Consider the following 21,749-nt stretch of genomic DNA (forward strand, 5'->3'; position numbering starts at 1 on the left):
CTTTGCCTTTGCCAAATCCCATTTACATGGGTGAAAATGAGAAAAAAAACAGTAAAACCCAGAACAATTATTTTGTATAAAAGAGGAAAGCAGAAGTTCCAGCCGTTATTCCAGCCTGTAGTGAAACTTGTAAACACAGAAAAAGGCCATACTTACAAATGGACACAGCCAGGTCAGAAAAAGCTGATGAAGGAGAGTGAGCAGGTGCTTTAAATAAAAATAGCCACTCCCACTAGTCTTGAGGGGAGTGGTGTGTGGTGCATGGGATGTGTAGTAAGAAATAATAAATGAATAGTGTGTGTGCAAGTGTAATACTATAAGTGAAGTATAGGGGGCAGTAATGAGAAGTGCCTCAATAGAAATAAGTGGATAATGGGGTGCAAGTGAGTGAAACATGGAGGGATAGTGTGTACGTCATGAGGCACAACGTGTATAGCCAGGTAGAAGCCTATTTGTGACGCCTTGATAGTTCATAGAGCGGGCTACCCTGCATGCTATGCCAAACAACAACCCACCATGCTCTCCCAGCATCAAAGACCCGGCTGTGTCCAAGAGAAGCGAATATACGTAATAATGAAAAATACCTGGGGTATTAGTGATCATTCTGGCCAAAAGGACGCAAGCTCGCAATCCACGACAAGGATCCCCAGACTTGCGAGTCCCTAACTGGAACTGAATGTTCCTGATGCACAGACAAAACAGACATATACAAAAACACCGAAAAAGGTCATACTAATGATTACTAATACCCCAGGTATTTTTCATTACTACATATATTCGCTTCTCTTGGACACAGCCGGGTCTTTGATGCTGGGAGAGCATGGTGTGTTGTTGTTTGGCATAGCAAGCAGGGTAGCCCGCTCTATGAACTATCAAGGCGTCACAAATAGGCTTCTACCTGGCTATACACGTTGTGCCTCATGACGTACACACTATCCCTCCATGTTTCACACACTTGCACCCCATTATCCATTTTATTTCTATTGAGGCACTTTACTCATTACTGCCCCCTATATTTCACTCATAGTATTACACTTGCACACACACTATTCATTTATTATTTCTTACTACACATCCCATGCACCACACACACCACTCCCCTCAAGATCTGTAGTGAAACTTGTGTCTGGTCATTCCGGGGGTTCAGTGGGGTGATAACTTATTACTGGGAGTTTATACAGTGGACAAATATCGGAGGCAGAACCTCAGGGCCAGTGGCGTAGCTACCACTATAGCAGCCGTAGCGGCTGCTGCGGGGCCCGCGGCATGAGGGGGCCCGTGTCGCCCGCCGGCACGGGCCGCCACCATGGCCGGAGGCTCCACTATCAGCCGCTATGGCTGCTACAGCGCGGCGCCACTAAACACTACGGCAGAGCAGGGAGGTATCTCCCCGCTCTGCCATTAAACAAAAGACATGTATCTCCTAGCCACAGGATATCCACAGGACAGGGGATACATGTGTGATCGCTGGCAGCGATAGGGAGAACGGGGGACTGAAAGTCCCCTGAAGTTCTCCTTTACAAACCTCGGACTTCCGGGGTCTGTGTCGGCAGCTCCGTAGAAATGAATGGAGCGCCGTTCGCGCTTGTGCGCATGCGTGACCAGCTCTCCTTTCATTTTTATTGAGCTGCGCAGTCAGAGGTTAGTCATGGAGAACTTCAGGGGACTTCCAGTCCCCCGTTCTCCCTATCGCTGCCAGCGATCACACATGTATCCCCTATCCTGTGGATAGCGGATACATATCTTTTGTAGGACACACTGTAGGTCACTTTTTTTGGGGGGTTGGGGACGCTGTATGGCGTTCCCAACAGGGGGGGGCTGTATGGCGTTCCCTACAGGGGGGGCTGTATGGCGTTCCCTACAGGGGGGGCTGTATGGCGTTCCCTACAGGGGGGGCTGTATGGCGTTATCTACAGAGGGGGCTGTATGGCGCTATCTACAGGGGGGGTCTGTATGGCATTCCCTACAGGGAGGGGGCTGTATGGCGTTCCCTACAGGGGGTGGCTTATGGCGTTCCCTACAGGGGTGGCTGTATGGTGTTCCCTACAGGGGGGGGCTGTGTGGCGTTCCCTACAGGGGGGTGCTGTATGGTTTTCCCTACAGGGGGGGGGGCTGTATGGCGTTAGCGCCATATAGTCCCATCTGTAGAGAACGCCATACAGCCCCCTCTGTAGATAACGCCACACAGCCCCCCCTGTAGATAGTGCAATACAGCCCCCTCTGTAGATAGCGCCATACACCCCCCCTGTAGATAGTGCAATACAGCCCCCTCTGTAGATAGCGCCGTACACCCCCCTGTAGATAGCGCGATACAGCCCCCTCTGTAGATAACGCCATACAGCCCCCCCTGTAGATAGCGCCATACAGCCCCCCTGCAGATACCGCCATACAGTCCCCCCTGTAGATAGCGCCATACAGCCCCCTCTGTAGATAACGCCATACAGCCCCCTCTGTAGATAGCGCCATACAGCCCCCTCTGTAGATAGCGCCATACAGCCCCCTCTGTAGATAGTGCCATACATCCCCCTCTGTAGATATTGCCATACAGCCCCCTTTGTAGATAACGCCATACACCCCCTTCTGTAGATAGCGCCATACAGCCTCCCCTGCAGATAGCGCCATACAGCCCCCTCTGTAGATAGCGCCATACAGCCCCCTCTGTAGATAACGCCATACAGCACCCTCTGTACATAACGCCATCCAGCCCCCCCCTGTAGATAACGCCATACAGCCCCCTCTGTAGATATCGCCATCCAGCACCCTCTGTAGATAACGCCATACAGATATGGGGTTGTGCTGTAGCTCCTTGCACCGCCGGGCAGCTGGGGTGCTGCTGTGAATGGGGTCATGTTGCAGCTCCTTGCACCGCCGGGCAGCTGGGGTGATGCTGTGAACGGGGTCGTGCTGCAGCTCCTTGCACTGCCGGGCAGCTGGGGTGCTGCTGTGAATGGGGTCGTGCTGCAGCTCCTTGCACCGCCGGGCAGCTGGGGGGATGCTGTGAACGGGGTCGTGCTGCAGCTCCTTGCACCGCCGGGCTGCTGGGATGCTGCTGTGAATGGGGTCATGTTGCAGCTCCTTGCACCGCCGGGCAGCTGGGGTGCTGCTGTGAATGGGGTCGTGCTGCAGCTTCTTGCACCGCTGGGCAGCTGGGGTGATGCTGTGAACGGGGTCGTGCTGCAGCTCCTTGCACCGCCGGGCAGCTGGGGTGATGCTGTGAATGGGGTCGTGCTGCAGCTCCTTGCACCGCCGGGCAGCTGGGGTGCTGGTGCGCAGGGAAACACAGTAAAGGGGACACAGGGTTATATCAGCACTGCGGCCCCTTCATTCTCTGGTCGGGGACCCAGAGGCTGGATCCCCATCAATCATAAAGTAATGGCATAGGCCATCGATCGAGTGGGGGGGGGGGGGTGCTCTTGTAAAATAACATACAATGTATGATCATACCCTTACCCCCACAAACATGGGCCTATAATCCCCCTCTTACAGTGTACAGGCCTAATACCACCCCCACATACAACTCCCATGTCACACAAAGCCTATATAGTCCCCAGCACACAGTATCCTCTCATCCCTCCCCCCCCCAATAAAGTGCAGAGCATCTGAAACAATGTCCCCCTACCTTCCCCCACAACACATGACCCTGCATCAGACATTCACCAGCCCACAGATGTGCAGCAGATTGTCCCAGTGTCTCCAGGATGCAGATAGGGCAGGGTCCTACATCCTCCTGCTGCTGGTGTTTTTCATTCATTGACAGGAAGCAGTGGATGTTATCAGGTTGACTCCCCCTCCACATACGCTGATGCAGCCAGAGAGCCCTCCCCCTCCATGTCCTGCAATGGTCAGTGTGAGGTCAGAGCTTCCCTTTTGCTGATTGGTGGAGCACTTGTCAGCTGACAGGCCCTTCTACCAATCACAGCTTCTGCTCAGTAAAAGAAGCTCTTATCTCCGTCTCTAGCAGCTGATTAGAGCATGAAGCAATGTCAGAGCGGCCCCCGAGCAGCTGCATGAGGCGTCTTACCCCGGAGCACTGTGCGGCTGGGGAGGAAGTGGAGAGCAGCTGCACGAGGCGTCTTACCCCGGAGAACTGTGCGGCTGGGGAGGAAGAGGAGAGCAGCTGCATAAGGCGTCTTACCCCGGAGCACTGTGCGGCTGGGGAGGAAGAGGAGAGCAGCTGCATGAGGAGTCTTACCCCGGAGCACTGTGCGGCCGGGGAGGAAGAGGAGAGCAGCTGCATGAGGCGTCTTACCCTGGAGCACTGTGCTGCTGGGGAGGAAGAGGAGAGCAGCTGCATGAGGTGTCTTACCCCGGAGCACTGTGCTGCTGGGTAGGAAGAGGAGAGCAGCTGCATGAGGAGTCTTACCCTGGAGCACTGTGTGGCTGGGGAGGAAGAGGAGAGCAGCTTCATGAGGCGTCTTACCCCGGATCACTGTGCGGCTGGGGAGGAAGAGAGCAGCTGCATGAGGTGTCTTACCCCGGAGCACTGTGCGGCTGGGGAGGAAGAGGAGAGCAGCTGCATGAGGCGTCTTACCACGGAGCACTGTGCGGCTGGGGAGGAAGAGGAGAGCAGCTGCATGAGGCGTCTTACCCCGGAGCACTGTGCTGCTGGGGAGGAAGAGGAGAGCAGCTGCATGAGGCGTCTTACCCCGGAGCACTGTGCGGCCGGGGAGGAAGAGGAGAGCAGCTGCATGAGGCGTCTTACCCCGGAGCACTGTGCGGCTGGGGAGGAAGAGGAGAGCAGCTGCATGAGGCGTCTTACCCCGGAGCACTGTGCGGCTGGAGAGGAAGAGGAGAGCAGCTGCATGAGGCGTCTTACCCCGGAGCACTGTGCTGCTGGGGAGGAAGAGGAGAGCATCTGCATGAGGCGTCTTACCCCGGGGGCTATATGGCACTGTCTAAAGGAGGGGGCTGCATAGCACTGTCTACAGGGGGGGCTGTATGGCACTATTTACAGGGGGGCCAAACCTACAAGGCCAGGCTGAAGGAGGGGGCGCCGCAGAGCAGCTGTATCAAAACAGATGATCGCTACTACAGCCACCCAGCATACAGGGATCAGCTGTTTTGATGGGGCTGCTCTTTGGCGCCCCCCTTCCGCTCAGGCTTTTCCATTCCCATGGAACCCCCATCCCCCCCCTCTCGCGGCACCGCTCCCCCGTCACCCCCCCTCGCGGGACTGACCACCCCTCTCGCGGCACCTCTCCCCCACGCCACTCGCGGCACCGACGCCACCCCTCCCACCCCTAACTTCTCCCTCTCCTGGCAGGCTATCAGGGAGGGAAAACACACAATTTTTTTTTTCTTAAATATATATATATTTCTTTTTATCTATGTATTATCTAGGGGTATAGTGAGCATTTTGAACCCACAGGTTTTTTTGCAGAAATTATTGGAATTAGGCCGTGAAAATTAAAATCTACATGTTTGCAAAGAAAATGTAGGTTTAGCTCATTTGTTTTCATTATCACAAGGACTAAAGGAGAAAAAGCACCCCAACATTTGTAGAGCAGTTTCTCTTGAGTAAGGCCCCATGCACACGAACGTAAAAACGCCCGTAATTACAGGCGGTAATTACGGGCCCATAGACTTCTATTGGCCATGGGTACCTTCCCGTTTGTTTACGGGAAGGTGTCCATGCCGTTTAAAAATATGGAACATGTCCTATTTCAGGCCGTAATTACGACACCGGCAGGCCCATAGAAGACTATGGGGCTCCCGTAATTACGGGTGGCTACGTGTGTGCACCCGTAATTACGGGAGCGTTGCTAGGCGACATCAGGGGATAGTCACTGTCCAGGGTGTTGAAAAAATTAACTGATCGGCAGTAACTCTTTCAGCACCCGGGACAGTGACTACCGCTTGGGTTAATAGTATTAAAAGTTAACTTACCCAGAACTCCCTGCTTCTTCCTCCATTCCGGCCTCCCGGGATGACGTTTCATCCCATGTGACCGCTGCAGCCAATCACAGGCCAATCACAGGCTGCAGTGGACAAAGGACCCGTATTTACGCCAGTAATTACGGGAGGAAAAAAATATGCTCGTGTGCATGGGGCCTAAAACAATACCCCACATGTGGTCATAAACGGCTGTTTGGACACACGGCAGGGCTTAGAAGGGAAAGAGCGCCATTTGGCTTTTGGAGCTCAAATTTAGCAGGAATGGTTTGCGAAGGCCACGTCGGATTTGCAAAGCCCCTGAGGAGAAAAAGCAGTGGAAACCCCCACAAGTGACCCCATTTTGGAAACTACACCCCATAAGGAAATGATCTAGGGGTATAGTGAGCATTTTGACGCCACAGGTTTTTTGCATAAATTATTGGAATTAGGTGGTGAAAATGAAAATCTATATGTTTGCAAAGAAAATGTAGGTTTAGCTAATTTGTTTTCATTCCCACATGACTAAAGGAGAAAAAGCACCCCAACATTTGTAGAGCAGTTCCTCCCGAGTAAAACAATACCCCACGTGTGGTCATAAACGGCTGTTTGAACACACGGCAGGGCTCAGAAAGGAAAGAGCGCCATTTGGAGTTCAAATTTAGCTGGAATGGTTTGCAGAGGCCATGTCACATTTGCAAAGCCCCTGAGTGGCCAAAACAGTTGAAACCCCCCAAAAGTTACTCCATTTGGGAAACTACACCCCTCAAGGAATTTATCTAGGGGTATAGTGAGCATTTAAAAAAAAATGTGTCATTTAAAAATCCATGGATGTGTGATAAACTTTGAAGCACTCCTTTATGCACAGGCCAGATATGTCGGGGCAGGTTTCACAATGATAAGTTGTGTCTCGTCTTCTCCCCCTTTTGTAACACACTTTGCACCTTTTTTGTCTCCTTCCCTTTTTACCAGTGGAGGGGATTCCTCCAGGAAAGTGTTGCCCTGGTACAATACGTGGACCATCGCTTCTAGAAGTACTGGGGCTCTCCCCTTCCTGGTCCCCAAATACAAGGGCCTTGATCAGCACCTCTTGAAAATTAAGGAATGTCCCTGTGTTTTCCGCATGGCACTGTACGGCTTCAGTACTTGATCAGAAAGATCACCCCCTCCCATGTACTTATTGTAGCCGAGGATGCAGTCTGGCTTGGGGGTCATTGTGGTGGTACCTTGGACAGGGACAGGGGTTCTGCCGCTACCGTGCATTGTGGTCAACATAAGGACGTCCCTCTTGTCCTTATACTTGTCCAGCAACATGTTCTCGCTATTTAGCGACCTGCTTTCTCCTTCTCTTAGGGGTTGCCCAATCAGATTTTTAGAGAGGCCTCTCTGGTTTTTGCGCACGGTGCCGCATGCTGCAGGACTTCTGGTGGAGAGGCAGTTAAATAGTGGGACGCTGGTATAGAAGTTATCCACGTAAAGGGGGTAACCCTGGTCCAGCAGTGGGTGCACCAAGTCCCACACTATTTTCCCACTAACCCCCAGGACAGGGGGGCATTCTGGGGGTTCTATCCTGGCGTCCTTCCCTTCATAAACCCTAAACCTGTAGGTGCACACTGAGCTGCTCCCGCACAGCTTCTACATTTTAATTCCATACCTCGCCCTCTTGCTTGGCAGGTATTGGCGGAAATTTAGTCTCCCCTTAAAATGTAAAAAGGACTCGTCTATTGCTATGTTCTTTTCGGGGGTGTACACTTCCTGAAATTTGGTGCAGAAATAATCAATCATTGGCCTGATCTTGAATAGGCGGTCGTATGTGGGGTCATCACGGGGCGGGCACTGTGCATTATCCTTATAATACAAAAATGTCAGAATTATTTCAAAACGTGCCCGGGTCATTGCCATGCGGTATAATGGGGTGCTGTATAAACTGTCCGCACTCCAGTATTGCCTAATCGCTGGCTTTTTTACTAGGCCCATATGTAGGACAAGGCCCCAAAATTTAATAATCTCCGCTGCCTCTATGGGGGTCCACCTAGCAAATGATGACGTGGGGTTTTGGGCTAAAAATTGCCGGGCGTATAAATTTGTCTGGGCTGCCATTAAATTAACAAAATCCTCAGAGAAAAAGAGCTTGAAATAGTCCATTTCTGTGAGGCCTACAGTCTCTAACCGAATTCCTGAGCTCCCTGTGAAATCCGGAATGTGAGGCTCATAATTATCAGGGGGTGGGTTCCACAGGGTATCACTCATTTGTGGGTTTGCCTCAGCTGATGTCCTGGGGCGTCTTTGCGGGGGTTCCTCATCACTGGATGAGGATGATGATGATGAGGAGGTCAATAGGAATGGGGCAATTTCCTCTTCTCCCGCGCTGGCTGATTCAGTGTCAGGACCAGGATGGCGGATGCCTCTTCTGCTGAATAGACCCATTGAGATGAATGGGACATTTTTATTAGGGGGGTATGTAGTGCTTCAACACGTGTAATACTCCATTTATATTTATAGAGGTGGTTGTGTATGTTGTGCTTTTACACGTGTATATGACATTTATAGGAAAACAAAAAGAACTATAAGAAAAATTTAGGAGAAAGAAATTGACTGTACGTTCAATATAGAACTGTGAAAAAACTTGAGCTACAACTGTGTCGCTGCGCTATCAAAAATGTAGTGACCGAACTTCAGTTACAAAAAAGCTGAATGTCCGTCAGTAAACAGACGCTGACGAGAAGCTGTAGATTTACTCAAACTGTATAAATAACATAGAGCTATAACTTCTGCTATATATTTATTTTACAAAACGGACATCAGTAAACGTCCGCTACTCTAACGCCCTAACGCTACCCTGCGTAAACAAATGACCACTGAGGCTGATTATTAGACTCAGCACTCAGTGGCCCCAGGGCGCACCCAAAAAAAAAGGTGCAGTAAAAAAAAGGCCACAAAATAAAAACCCTGCACCTATAATTGATCCGATCAGTGATGACGGTCACTGATCAGCGCTCAGCGGCACAGGAAGCACACAGTAAATTGGTGCGGGTAGAAAAAGATGAAAAAAACGTAGCGTCAAAAAAAATGACCACAGATGCTGATGAGTGATGGCGGTCACTGATCAGCACTCAGTGGCCGCAGGATGCACACAGGGAGGTGCAAAAAATAAAAAAAAGTCCTGTGCCAAATATTGGCGGTCAGTGATGGTGGTCACTGATCCACACTCAGCGGCCACAGGACGTAACAAGGGAAAGAGGGGGAGGGGGAAGGGTACAGGGATAAGAAGTTTAGGAAAAAAACAAGTGCTGCTAAAAAAAATAAATCAGCAGCAGCACAGATGATGATGACGAAGGTTCACTCTGCAGCAGGAAGCAGTCAGATGAAGACGTCACAGCAGGATGGCAGCACAGAAGGCCTCAGATTCGGTAAGTATGGCTCACAGATGGTCACACCAGCTCTGCTCACCGTTCCTAACCGGAATGAGGTGGGCAGAGCTGGTGGAGGGTGTTTCAAACACTCGCCATGGCTGCGATTGGTCAATCGGTGCAGACCAACCAATCGTAGCGATCGGGGGGATGGCATCCCTGCCACCTCGTCATCGCTACATGGCAGGGACTGGTGCTGTCCTAGGCAGCACCAATCACCACCATATCACTGTGCCCTGTGGCACAGTGATTGGTGAAAGCCGCAAACGGCCGCAATTGGCCGCTCTGAATTGACCGGCCAATTGCAGCGATCGCCGATGAGGGGCGGTTGAGCCACCCCCCTAGCCCTCGCGTAAAGATGGTCTGCTGTTATGAACAGCAGCCATCTTTACTTTGTAACTTTTATTTTTTCCACTGTAACCCCTTCTTCATTTGGCGTATGGATACGGCAATTTGCGGGAAGTCATGGCTTTCCATGACGTATCTATACGGCAAATGTCGGGAAGGGGTTAAACCACTAGCCGTGATCATATAAGCTACAGTGGCATCACCACGGGTATGCTAAAGCACCACGCCTCCCAGGGTCCGTCCCTTAGAGAAGCCCATGGATTTTTAATTGACATATTTTTTTAAATGCTCACTATACCCCTACTATACCCCTAGATAAATTCCTTGAGGGGTGTAGTTTCCCAAATGGAGTCACTTTTGGGGGGTTTCCACTGTTTTGGCCACTCAGGGGCTTTGCAAATGTGACATGGCCTCTGCAAACCATTCCAGCTAAATTTGAACTCCAAATGGCGCTCTTTCCCTTCTGAACCCTGCCGTGTGTCCAAACAGCCGTTTATGACCACGTGTGCCCCTGAACACTAGACTCTGGATATTATATATATACCACTGAACACCAGACTCTGCATACTATATGTACCACTGACCACCAGACTATGGATACTATATGTACCACTGACCACTAGACTCTGGATACTATATATACCACTGACCAGAAGACTCTGGATACTAAATGTACGACTGACCACCAGACTCTGGATACTATATATACCACTGACCACCAGACTCTGAATACTATATTTACTCACTGGCCACCAGACTGTGGATACTATATGTACCACTGACCACTAGACTCTGGATACTATATGTACCACTGACCACCAGACTCTGGATACTATATGTACCACTGACCACTAGACTCTGGATACTATATATACCACTGACCACAAGACTCTGGATACTAAATGTACGACTGACCACCAGACTCTGGATACTATATATACCACTGACCACCAGACTCTGAATACTATATTTACTCACTGGCCACCAGACTGTGGATACTATATGTACCACTGACCACTAGACTCTGGATACTATATGTACCACTGACCACCAGACTCTGGATACTATATGTACCACTGACCACTAGACTCTGGATACTATATATACCACTGACCACAAGACTCTGGATACTGAATGTACGACTGACCACCAGACTCTGGATACTATATATACCACTGACCACCAGACTCTGAATACTATATTTACTCACTGGCCACCAGACTGTGGATACTATATGTACCACTGACCACTAGTCTCTGGATATTATATGTACCACTGACTACTGGAAACCACATGTAAGTGGATAAGGGTTAGTTCACCACCACTGCATTAGGGATCGGAGGCGGCTGTATGACAATATGGACTAGTGATGAGGCCGGTCAGAGTTTGTGTTTAGTCAGTATTCACCTTAGTCGGCAGAGTCACAGGTGGAGTGAAACTCGTGGGATGATGGGGGTGATGGACGGCACATTGAGAGGCGTCATCCTCATGTTCCATTGGTGTCAGTGCTGCAGGTTTCTTCCAGCGACATAACATATATGATCCCCGTATGGTAAGTTCTTTCTTACGTTTTTTCCTATATGACATTTTATGGCCTGTCACATAAAGGTGAGGTACCCACCAGGGCCGTATTTACCATTAGATACCTGCGGGCACCAGATCACTGTAGTACTACCGGTAATGAATCCTCTTCCTGTGTGTTTTCCGATTTTATGTAACTAAAGCTTAATCGCTGTATAAATGAAAAGTTCTACAACTTCCTAATCTACTTTATGTTTCTTAGCTGAGAGCAGGACTAGCGATGTACAGGTTCACTGCATCTGAATGTGAGCAAGAGTGTCCTCATTCACTGACAGCAAACAGATCTTGAAAATGGTGAGTAATTGAAACATAAATGATATTATAAAGTTGTAGAACTTCTCATGTATACAGGAATAAAGTATTTATTATATGGGGGCATGGCTGTAAATATGCCCCCGGATATGACGACTCCTTGTATAGACCAGTCCTATTGGATCTCTCGGTGTGGACGTCTCTGCAGGGGATTTTTCTTCTTCATGAATGTTGATCTCTGGTGTGAAGGATCTGGTAACAGGAGCATCCATGAGGTGAGGGCCCTGACTGTAGGGGGCAGCATTGTAGCCGATCCTCCATCCCACACTGTGCCCCATTCAGTGTATCCCGTTTAGATAATCCTCCACAATCTAAATAGCCTGTACTTCAGCTCTCTCCTGCACTGATACATTGTAACAAACTCTCACTTATCATTATATAACCAATAAAGCTGTTTTCTGGTTTGGAAACCCCATTTTCAAATGCCCTATTAGGGAATTTTGGGGTAATAGTGTGGGTTCCCCCGTTCAGGACCCTGATTAATTATCCAGAATGGAGAGGGGCTACAAACATCATCTCCTGCTCAGGAGGATCATCACATCCATGTATTACATGCACAGCCCGGTGATTATAGAACTGTGTAATACTTTAATTCCCCTTTAGAGATGCTGTAGGGAAATTAAACTCTTGCAGCAAGTTCCCCCACAGATTACTGGACCCCTCTAGCAAAACGGTATTTTAAAAACCGGACAACCCCTGTAAGGCTCTGTTCACACCACATTTGGGCTTTAAATCTGACATACTTCTGACATGTCATAGTGACATAGTGACACGTCAGAAGATTGGATTGGTGGGGGTCCGAGCACTGAGACCCCCACCAATCACTAGAATGAAGCAGCTGAAGCCCCCGTGTGAGCGCTCAGTCGCTTCGTGTTTGTTCGGCTTTTTCCAGAAATAAATGTATCGGTGAACGGACTCAATAGAAAGTCTATGAGCCGATACATTTTTCCGGAAAAAGCTGAACAGACAGGAAGCGGCTGAGCGCTCACACGAGACCTTCAGCTGCTTCGTTCTAGTGATTGGTGGGGGTCTCAGAGCTCGGACAACATAAACTACACAGAAGTCCAATGGGAATAAAAACAAGCACAAAGATGTAGGGGGTAAAAGGAAAGTTTTATTTACAGATAAGGGAAGGTTATATTTTATTATTAGGAGATTATTCTAGAAGTATTAAGACTACTATTATTATATACTGTGTATATGTATGTGTCATCTATTTATCTATTATACTAAACCTATCTAAAGGCCGTGTTGATCCAGAGGAAGGCGAAAACCCCCTGTGAGGAATGAGCCAATTGTCCTCATATTAGGGGGGGAAATTCCTTCCTGACCCCAAATATGGCGATCGGCATAAATCCCAGGATCAAAGGCTGAAGTGTAACGTGTAATATGGGGAAAGACTAGGGGAAAATTATTCATTTTTTATATTATTATTTTTAATGAACTGCTGTATTTATTTATGTGTAAACTATAAATTGTATTAAATTAAGATTTTTTTTAAATTATTTTCTATATTTATATTATGTCACTTATGTGTGTTACTACTTATTACTCTATCATCCTAAACCTATTTAAGGCCGTGTTGATCAAGAGGAAGGCGAAAACCCCCTGTGAGGAATGAGCCAATTGTCCTCATATTAAGGGGGGAAAATTCCTTCCTGACCCCAAATATGGCGATCAGAATAATCCCAGGATCAAAGGCTAAAGTCTAATCTAAATGTACTATGTGTCTATATGCGGGTGTCTATACTTATCATGTAGTGTGGTGTCTATACTTATTATATAGTGGGGTGATGTGAGTGATGTGGGTGATGTGGGTGATGTGGGTGCATTACTTACCTGGCCTGTGCTGAGGTGAGATCAGGTATAATGGCCGCTCCGGCCCCAGGACTACAACATGCGGCTATTATTCCTGATCTCCCCAGATGGAAACTAAGCACAGGCCGCTCCTGGGGGGTGTAGAGGATCTTCAGGCTGGAGTGATGTCAGATGCCTGCCCGGGATTGGAGGATGGCAAGTCAAGGCTCTGGTGCAGCAGCAAGATGGCAGAGGTGTGGCATGAAGATGGTAAGGAGAGAGATGATGGTCTGGGCAGCCGAGGTAACATACAGCAGCAGAGACTTGAGGCGCGGGTCAGGAGGCATGAAGTTCTGGGCCCTTGTCCTGAGATCTTATTGGTTCCAGCTTGGTGACATGAAGCTGAACCCGGCCAAGGGGTGAAGGGCTTTGTTATTCTCTGGCCACTTCAGATGTTGGTTCTCCAGAACGGGCACAAATGGTGTAAATGGTGGCTGTGCCCTCCTCTCCTGCAGTTCCTCCCAGCCGATGGTGGAGAAGAATGGATGCTCTCTGATGTTCCCGCACACACCGAGGCGCCTCTTAGAATTTTTACGGACCAGTCTCTTGGTCAGATGTTTCACGTCAGGATTAAGCCAAGTTGGAAATTTAGGCTTCGCGGTGGTGATGGCTTTGATAGCCATTTGCCTGACGGGGCCGTTGTAAAATGGGGAGCGTCCTGCTGCCATCCTGGACACCACAATCCCCAGGCTCCACCAGTCAACTGCGGTGCCGTATTTTTTTCTAAGAAGCACCTCGGGGGCCATGTAATGCAACGTTCCCGTCACTCCACGGATCTTATTGGAGGCGGTGACGCCATCTTGGGCCAATCCCAGGTCGATGATACGGACGTGGCCATCTGCATCCAACATTATATTCTCCGGCTTTAGATCTCTGCAAAGAAATAAGACGAGAGAATGACAAATCCGCCCAGTGATCCAGGAGACGGGGGATGGGTCATTTCACCACCAAGCAGAATAGCCATTCAGGAGTGTAGGAAAGCTGGGTGCACTGTTTCCAGCATGTAAAGGAGAATGAAAGAAGGGGGAAGTTCTGCTTACCGGTGGACGATGTTGTGTCCATGGAGGAACTGGAGGCCACATATCATCTCTGCTGTGTAGAATCTGATGGGGAGAACAGAGCGGAGTCTCAATGTCATGAAATCTTCCTCTATCAATTCCCTAATATCATGTTATGATGGAGTGTGTGCGGTCTCTAGCAGAGAGGAGGCGCTGATTATGGCAGCCTGTATTCTGCATTCTCTGTATTATCCTTCATCTGACCTCCCCCCTCATCTTTTCTTCTTTCCACCCCCCTAAGTCTCCTGATTATTTACTCGCCTTACGTTGCCGATGTTCAAGCAGCCGCACATCCTGATCAAAGCCTCCAGGCTGCCACCGGACAGATACTCCGTGATAAAAAATGCCCGCTCCTCAGATTGATGTGCGGCATAGAGGTGGCATAGGAACGGGCAGTGTCTGGCCGCTAGGAGTATCCGCCGCTCTCTCATAATTTCGTCCGTATTGTCCCGTTTGGTGATCATTTTTACGGCCATGTAGGTGTTTCGGCCGGGGACTGATGCCAGGACCACCTGAGGAAAACAAATGGAGATTCCTCATGAGAAGAAGAAGGAACAGGGGTGGACAGAGAGGTGGGTCAGTCGGGTAGTGCCCAGGACTCTACAGCAGAACAAAGCTGAGCTCCCAGCATAATGCAGTGTCTGCTGTTGGGTCCTGTATGGAGAGGTCTTCACGCCTTACCCACATTTGACATAATTATCTTAGTTGGTGGGGGTAGTATGGAGCAGGATCATACGCTATAATAGCGACCGTGGCATCTAAACAGTTAAATAGAGGTAAGCTCCCGCTGTCACCCCATCACCCCTACCCGCAGCGCGATCACAGTGTGTAGATAGTTGTCATGGCAGCCAGGGGGCCTAATGGAGACCCCAAGGTCTGCCAACTTGGTCCTCCTACTAAGCTTAATAGGGGGAGGCTAAAAGAACAATTCAAGCGATACATAAATATTGCAGTCAAAATAAATAAATAAACTTTTTTCTGTTTCGTTTTGTTTAGCTCCTCGAAAAATGGAATAAAAAGTTAAAAAGTGATTAAAAGTTTTATGTAACCCAAAATAGTACCAATAAACAGTACAGCTCGCCCCACAAAAAAGAAGTCCTCACACCGCCCCATCAACAGGAAAATAAAAAAAATTCTGGGTTTCAGAATATGGAGACACACCAAATTAATTTCTTTACAAATTGTTTTTATTGGATAAAAAGTATAAAAAATAAACCAATATAATTTTGGTATCCCCGTTATTGTACTGACCCGCAGAATAAAGGTAACGTGTCATTTTTACCACTTAGTTAACACCATAAAAGCCAAATTATTAAACCAATGGAGGAATTGCTGTTTTTTTTTTTTTTGCTATTTCACCTAAAAAAAAACAGCCTTTTACAATGTTCCCAGTAAATGATATGGAACATTGAATGGAGCCATTAAAAACGACAACTCGTGCCCCCAAAAATCAAAATCTCTCATATGTCGACAGAAAAATACTAAAATGAAAAACTAAAGTAGTGGTTATGGGGGCAGGAATACTTCTGGATGTCCTATTAGGCATCCCATAGGAGAACACTACACCCATCATCCATCTAGCATAACATGGTGACAACAGAGAACAATTGATGGAGATAAAAGGTCAACTTTAGGTTTACCACCCTATAAAATGAAATATTTAGATATTCTACTCACTTTGCCAAAGCTGCCCCTACCCAGGACCTGGTGGATGGTGAAGCGGCTGATGGTAAGCCTGGCATAGGGGCTGGATGTTCCAGGGTCTTGGCTGCTCCCAGGTCTTGGCTCCTCATCCTCCAATCCTCTGTCCTTGGCTCCTCTCCTCTTCTTCGTCATCTTCTTGAATCCGGTGACGCTGTCCTCCTCCCTCTTCCTCTTCTCCTCTTCTCGCTTCTCTTCGTCTTCTCCATGTCCATTGGACGCCATTTTCACCAATATCGTCCTACCTGTAGACTTCAGTCCGATCGCTGCCGTCGACAGTTGAAAGTAAACGGCAGTTGGTCGTGTGCAGGTCACGTGATGTCAGAGGTCATGGAATCCTCAGGTGGCACCTGCCTGGCAGTAACCTGCTCTGCTATGTCTGATGTGGGCATCATGAGTGCCAGTCTAGTGTCCAGAGCTGTGTTTCCCAACCAGGGTTTCTTATGGCCTGGTCAGGGGTCTGCAGAACACAGTAGCAATACATGCCACTCCTACAGTAGAGATAAACAACGGTTATTTGCTCAGGTTATTGGCAAAACCCTTTTCATCCACAATATAGAATCTGGGTTTATATTTAGGGGTCTGTATTTATTTAGGGGTCTGGTCTGGGGTCTGTATTTATTTAGGGGTCTGGGGTCTGTATTTATTTAGGGGTCTAGTCTGGGGTCTGTATTTATTTAGGAGACTGGTATGTGGTCTCCATTGATTAGGGGTCTGGTCTGGGGTCTGCATTTATTTAGGGGCCTGGTCTGGGGTCTGTATTTATTCAGGGGTCTGGTCTGGGGTCTGTATTTATTTAGGGGTCTGGTCTGGGGTCTGTATTTATTTAGGGGTCTGGTCTGGGGGTCTGCATTTTTTTAGGGGTCTTTTCTGGGGTCTGTATTTATTTAGGGGTGTGGTCTGGGGACTGCATTTATTTAGGGGTCTAGTCTTGGGTCTGTATTTAGGTGTCCGGTCTGGGGTCTGTATTTATTTAGGGGTCCGTTCTGGGGTCTGTATTTAGGGGTTTGGTCTGGGGTCTGTATTTATTTAGGGGTCTGGTCAGGGGTCTGTAATTATTTAGTGGTCTGGTCTGTGGCCTGCATTGATTTAGGGGTCTGGTCTGGGGTCTGTATTTATTTAGTAGTCTAGTCTGTATTTATTTAGGGAAGTGGTCTGGGGTCTGTATTTATTTAGGGGTCGGGTCTGGGGTCTGTAGTTATTTAGGGGTCTGGTCTGGGGTCTGTATTTAGTTAGGGGTCTATTTATTTAGGGGTCCAGTCTGTGGTCTGTATTTATTTATGGGTCTGGTCTGGGGTCTGTAATTATTTAGGGGTCTGGTCTGGGGTCTGTAATTATTTAGGGGTCTGGTCAGGGGTCTGTAATTATTTAGTGGTCTGGTCTGTGGCCTGCATTAATTTAGGGGTCTGGTCTGGGGTCTGTATTTATTTAGTAGTCTAGTCTAGGGTCTGTATTTATTTAGTGGTCCGGTCTGGGGTCAGCATTTATTTAGGGGTCTGGTCTGGGGTCTGCATTTATTTAGGGTTCTAGTCTGGGGTCTATTTATTTAGGGGTCCAGTCTGGGGTCTGTATTTAGGGGTCTGGTCTGGGGTCTGTATTTATTTAGGGGTCTGGTCTGTGATCTGTATTTATTTAGGGAAGTGGTCTGGGGTCTGTATTTATTTAGGGGTCGGGTCTGGGGTCTGTAGTTATTTAGGGGTCTGGTCTGGGGTCTGTATTTAGTTAGGGGTCTATTTATTTAGGGGTCCAGTCTGTGGTCTGTATTTATTTATGGGTCTGGTCTGGGGTCTGTAATTATTTAGGGGTCTGGTCTGGGGTCTGTAATTATTTAGGGGTCTGGTCTGGGGTCTGTATTTATTTAGGGGTTTGGTCTGGGGTCTGCATTTATTTAGGGGTCTGGTCTGGGATCTGTATTTATTAAGGGGTCTGATCTGGGGTCTGTATTTATTTAGGTGTCTGGTCTGGGGTCTGCATTTATTTAGTGCTCTAGTCTTGGGTCTGTATTTATTTAGGCGTCCGGTACATGGTCTGCATTAATTTGGGGGTCCAGTCTGGGGTCTGCATTTATTTAGGGGTCCGGTCAGGGGTCTGAATTTATTTAGGCGTCTGGTCTGGAGTCTGTAATTATTTGGGGGTCTGGTCTGTGGTCTGTAATTATTTAGGCGTCTGGTCTGGAGTCTGTAATTATTTGGGGGTCTGGTCTGGGGTCTGCATTTATTTAGTGCTCTAGTCTTGGGTCTGTATTTATTTAGGCGTCCGGTACATGGTCTGCATTAATTTGGGGGTCTGGTCTGGGGTCTGTATTTATTTAGGGGTCCAGTCTGGGGTCTGCATTTATTTAGGGGTCCGGTCAGGGGTCTGTATTTATTTAGGGGTCTGGTCTGGGGTCTGTATTTATTTAGGGGTCTGGTGTGGGGTCTGTATTTATTTAGGGGACTGGTCTGTGGTCTCCATTGATATAGGGGTCTGGTCTGGGGTCTGCATTTATTTAGGTGTCTGGTCTGGGGTCTGTATTTATTTAGGGGTCTGGTCTGGGGTCTGTATTTATTTATGGGTTTGTTCTGGGGTCTGTATTTATTTAGGGATCTAGTCTGTGGTCTGTATTTATTTAGTGGTCTAGTCTGGGGTCTGTATTCATTTAGGGTTCCGGTCTGGGGTCTGAATTAATTTGGGGGTCTGGTCTGGGGTCTGTTTTTATTTAGGGGTCTGGTCTAGGGTCTGCATTTATTTATGGGTCTAGTCTGTGGTCTGTATTTATTTAGGGATCTAGTCTGTGGTCTGTATTTATTTAGTGGTCTAGTCTGGGGTCTGTATTCATTTAGGGTTCCGGTCTGGGGTCTGAATTAATTTGGGGGTCTGGTCTGGGGTCTGTTTTTATTTAGGGGTCTGGTCTAGGGTCTGCATTTATTTATGGGTCTAGTCTGTGGTCTGTATTTATTTAGGGATCTAGTCTGTGGTCTGTATTTATTTAGTGGTCTAGTCTGGGGTCTGTATTCATTTAGGGTTCCGGTCTGGGGTCTGAATTAATTTGGGGGTCTGGTCTGGGGTCTGTATTTATTTAGGGGTCTGGTCTGAGTTCTGTATTCTTTTAGTACTCTTTTCCTGGGTCTGTATTTATTTAGGGGTCTGGTCTAGGGTCTGCATTTATTTAGGGGTCCGGTCTGGGGTCTGCATTAATTTGGGGGTCTGGTCTGGGGTCTGTATTTATTTAGGGGTCTGGTCTAGGGTCTGCATTGATTTAGGGGTCTGGTACATGGTCTGCATTAATTTAGGGGTCCAGTCTGGGGTTTGTATTTATTTAGGGGTCCGGTCTGGGGTCTGAATTTATTTAGGCGTCTGGTCTGGGGTCTGTAATTATTTAGGGGTCTGTATTCATTTAGGGGTCTGGTCTGGGGTCTGTATTTATTTAGGAGTCTGGTCTGGGGTCTGCATTCATTTAGGAGTCTGGTCTGGGGTCTGTATTTATTTAGGAGTCTAGTCTGGGGTCTGTATTTATTTAGGCGTCAGGTACGTGGTCTGCATTAATTTGGGGGTCTGGTCTGGGGTCTGTATTTATTAAGGGGTCTAGTCTGGGGTCTGTTTTTATTTAGGGGTCTGGTCTGGGGTCTGAATTTATTTAGGGGTCTGGTCTGAAGTCATTAAATATTTAGGGGTCTGTGGTCTGCATTGATTTAGGGGTCTTGTCTGGGGTCTGTATTCATTTAGGGGTCTGGTCTTGGGTCTGTATTTATTTAGTGGACCGGTCTAGGGTCTGCATTTATTTAGGGATCTAGTCTGGGGTCTGCATTCATTTAGGGGTCTACTCTGGGCTCTGCATTTATTTAGGGGTGTGGTCTGGGGTCTGTATTTATTTAGGGGTCCGGTCTGGGGTCTGCATTAATTTGGGGGTCTGGTCTGGGGTCTGTATTTATTTAGGGGTCTGGTCTAGGGTCTGCATTGATTTAGGGGTCTGGTACATGGTCTGCATTAATTTAGGGGTCCAGTCTGGGGTTTGTATTTATTTAGGGGTCCGGTCTGGGGTCTGAATTTATTTAGGCGTCTGGTCTGGGGTCTGTAATTATTTAGGGGTCTGTATTCATTTAGGGGTCTGGTCTGGGGTCTGTATTTATTTAGGAGTCTGGTCTGGGGTCTGCATTCATTTAGGAGTCTGGTCTGGGGTCTGTATTTATTTAGGAGTCTAGTCTGGGGTCTGTATTTATTTAGGCGTTCGGTCTGGGGTCTGTAATTATTTAGGGGTCTGTATTCATTTAGGTGTCTGGTCTGGGGTCTGTATTTATTTAGGAGTCTGGTCTGGGGTCTGCATTCATTTAGGAGTCTGGTCTGGGGTCTGAATTTATTTAGGGGTCTGGTCTGGGGTCTGTATTTATTTAGGGGTCTGGTTTGGGGTCTTTATTCATTTAGGGGTCTAGTCTTGGGTCTGTATTTATTTAGGGGTCTGGTCTGTAGTCTGCATTAATTTTATGGGTCTGGTTTGGGGTCTGTATTCATTTAGGGGTTCAGTCTGTGGTCTGTATTTATTTAGGAGTCTGGTCTGGGGTCTGTATTCATTTAGTGCTCTAGTCTTGGGGCTGTATTTATTAAGGGGTCTGGTCTAGGGTCTGCATTTATTAAGTGGTCTAGTCTGGGTTCTGTATTTATTTAGGGGTCCGCATTTATTTAGGGGTCTGGTCCATGGTCTATTTATTTAGTGGTCTGGTCTGGGGTCTGCATTTATTTAGGGGTCTAGTCTGGGGTCTAATTTATTTAGGGGTCTGTTCTGGGGTCTGTATTCATTACGGGTCTAGTCTGTGGTCTGCATTCATTTAGGGGTGTGCTCTGGGGTCTGTATTTATTTAGGGGTCTGGTTTGGGTTCTGTATTCATTTAGTGCTCTAGTCTTGGGTCTGTATTTATTTAGGGATCTTGTCTGGGGTCTGTATTTAGGTGTCGGGTCTAAGGACTGCATATATTTAGGGGTGTGGTCTGGGGTCTGCATTTATTTAGGGGTCTAGTCTGAGGTCTGTATTTATTTAGTGGTCCGGTCTGTGGTCTGTATTCATTTAGCGGTCTGGTCTTGGGTCTGTATTTATTTAGGGGTCTGGTCTAGGGTCTGCATTTATTTAGGGGTCTAGTCTTGGGTCTGTATTTAGGGGTCTGGTCTAGGGTCTGCATTTATTTAGGGGTCCGGTCTGGGGTCTGTATTTATTTAGGGGTCTGGTTTGGGGTCTGTATTAATTTAGGGGTCTGGTCTAGGGTCTGCATTTATTTAGGGGTCTTGTCTAGGGTCTGTATTCATTTTGGGGTCCAGTCTGGGGTCTGTATTTATTTAGGTGTAGGTCTGGGGTCTGTATTCATTTAGGGGTCAGGTCTGTGGTCTGTAATTATTTTGGGGTCTGGTCTGGGGTCTGTATTTATTTAGGGGTCTGGTCTAAGGTCTGCATTTATTTAGGAGTGCGGTCTGGGGTCTGTATTTATTTAGAGGTCTAGTCTGGGGTCTGCATTTATTTAAGGGTCTAGTCTGGTCTGTATTTATTTAGGGGTCTGGTTTGGGGTCTGTATTAATTTAGGTGTCCGGTCTGGAGTCTGCACTAATTTGGGGGTCTAGTATGGGGTCTGTATTTATTTAGGGGTCT

The 21,749-nt window shown here is 48.0% G+C and overlaps 2 protein-coding genes across 3 annotated transcripts in view; one reads left to right on the forward strand and one right to left on the reverse strand.

Moving 5' to 3' along the window:
• LOC142729746 (protein kinase C delta type-like) overlaps positions 1–21,749 on the forward strand; it is a 153,975-nt gene that overhangs the window by 15,079 nt on the left and 117,147 nt on the right. The window contains exon 3 of the mRNA XM_075849327.1: positions 11,413–11,504. The gene's annotated coding sequence lies outside the window, so the exon portion shown is untranslated. The remainder of the gene's footprint in view (positions 1–11,412; positions 11,505–21,749) is intronic.
• The window catches only part of LOC142729744 (protein kinase C delta type-like), a 34,619-nt gene continuing 25,493 nt past the window's right edge, over positions 12,624–21,749 (reverse strand). The window contains exons 1-3 of one of the 2 annotated variants that reach the window (XM_075849325.1): positions 16,115–16,581; positions 14,420–14,949; positions 12,624–14,252 (exon numbers count right to left, since the gene is read on the reverse strand). In XM_075849325.1, the coding sequence (XP_075705440.1) occupies positions 13,694–14,252; positions 14,420–14,517 (657 nt within the window). In that variant the 5' untranslated portion in view covers positions 14,518–14,949; positions 16,115–16,581 and the 3' untranslated portion in view covers positions 12,624–13,693. Of the gene's footprint in view, positions 14,253–14,419; positions 14,950–16,114; positions 16,582–21,749 lie in introns of those variants that run through there. The other variant, XM_075849324.1, reaches the window with a different exon arrangement.

Source organism: Rhinoderma darwinii, unplaced genomic scaffold (assembly GCF_050947455.1).
Source record: "Rhinoderma darwinii isolate aRhiDar2 unplaced genomic scaffold, aRhiDar2.hap1 Scaffold_735, whole genome shotgun sequence".
Taxonomy (NCBI): Eukaryota; Metazoa; Chordata; class Amphibia; order Anura; family Rhinodermatidae; genus Rhinoderma; species Rhinoderma darwinii.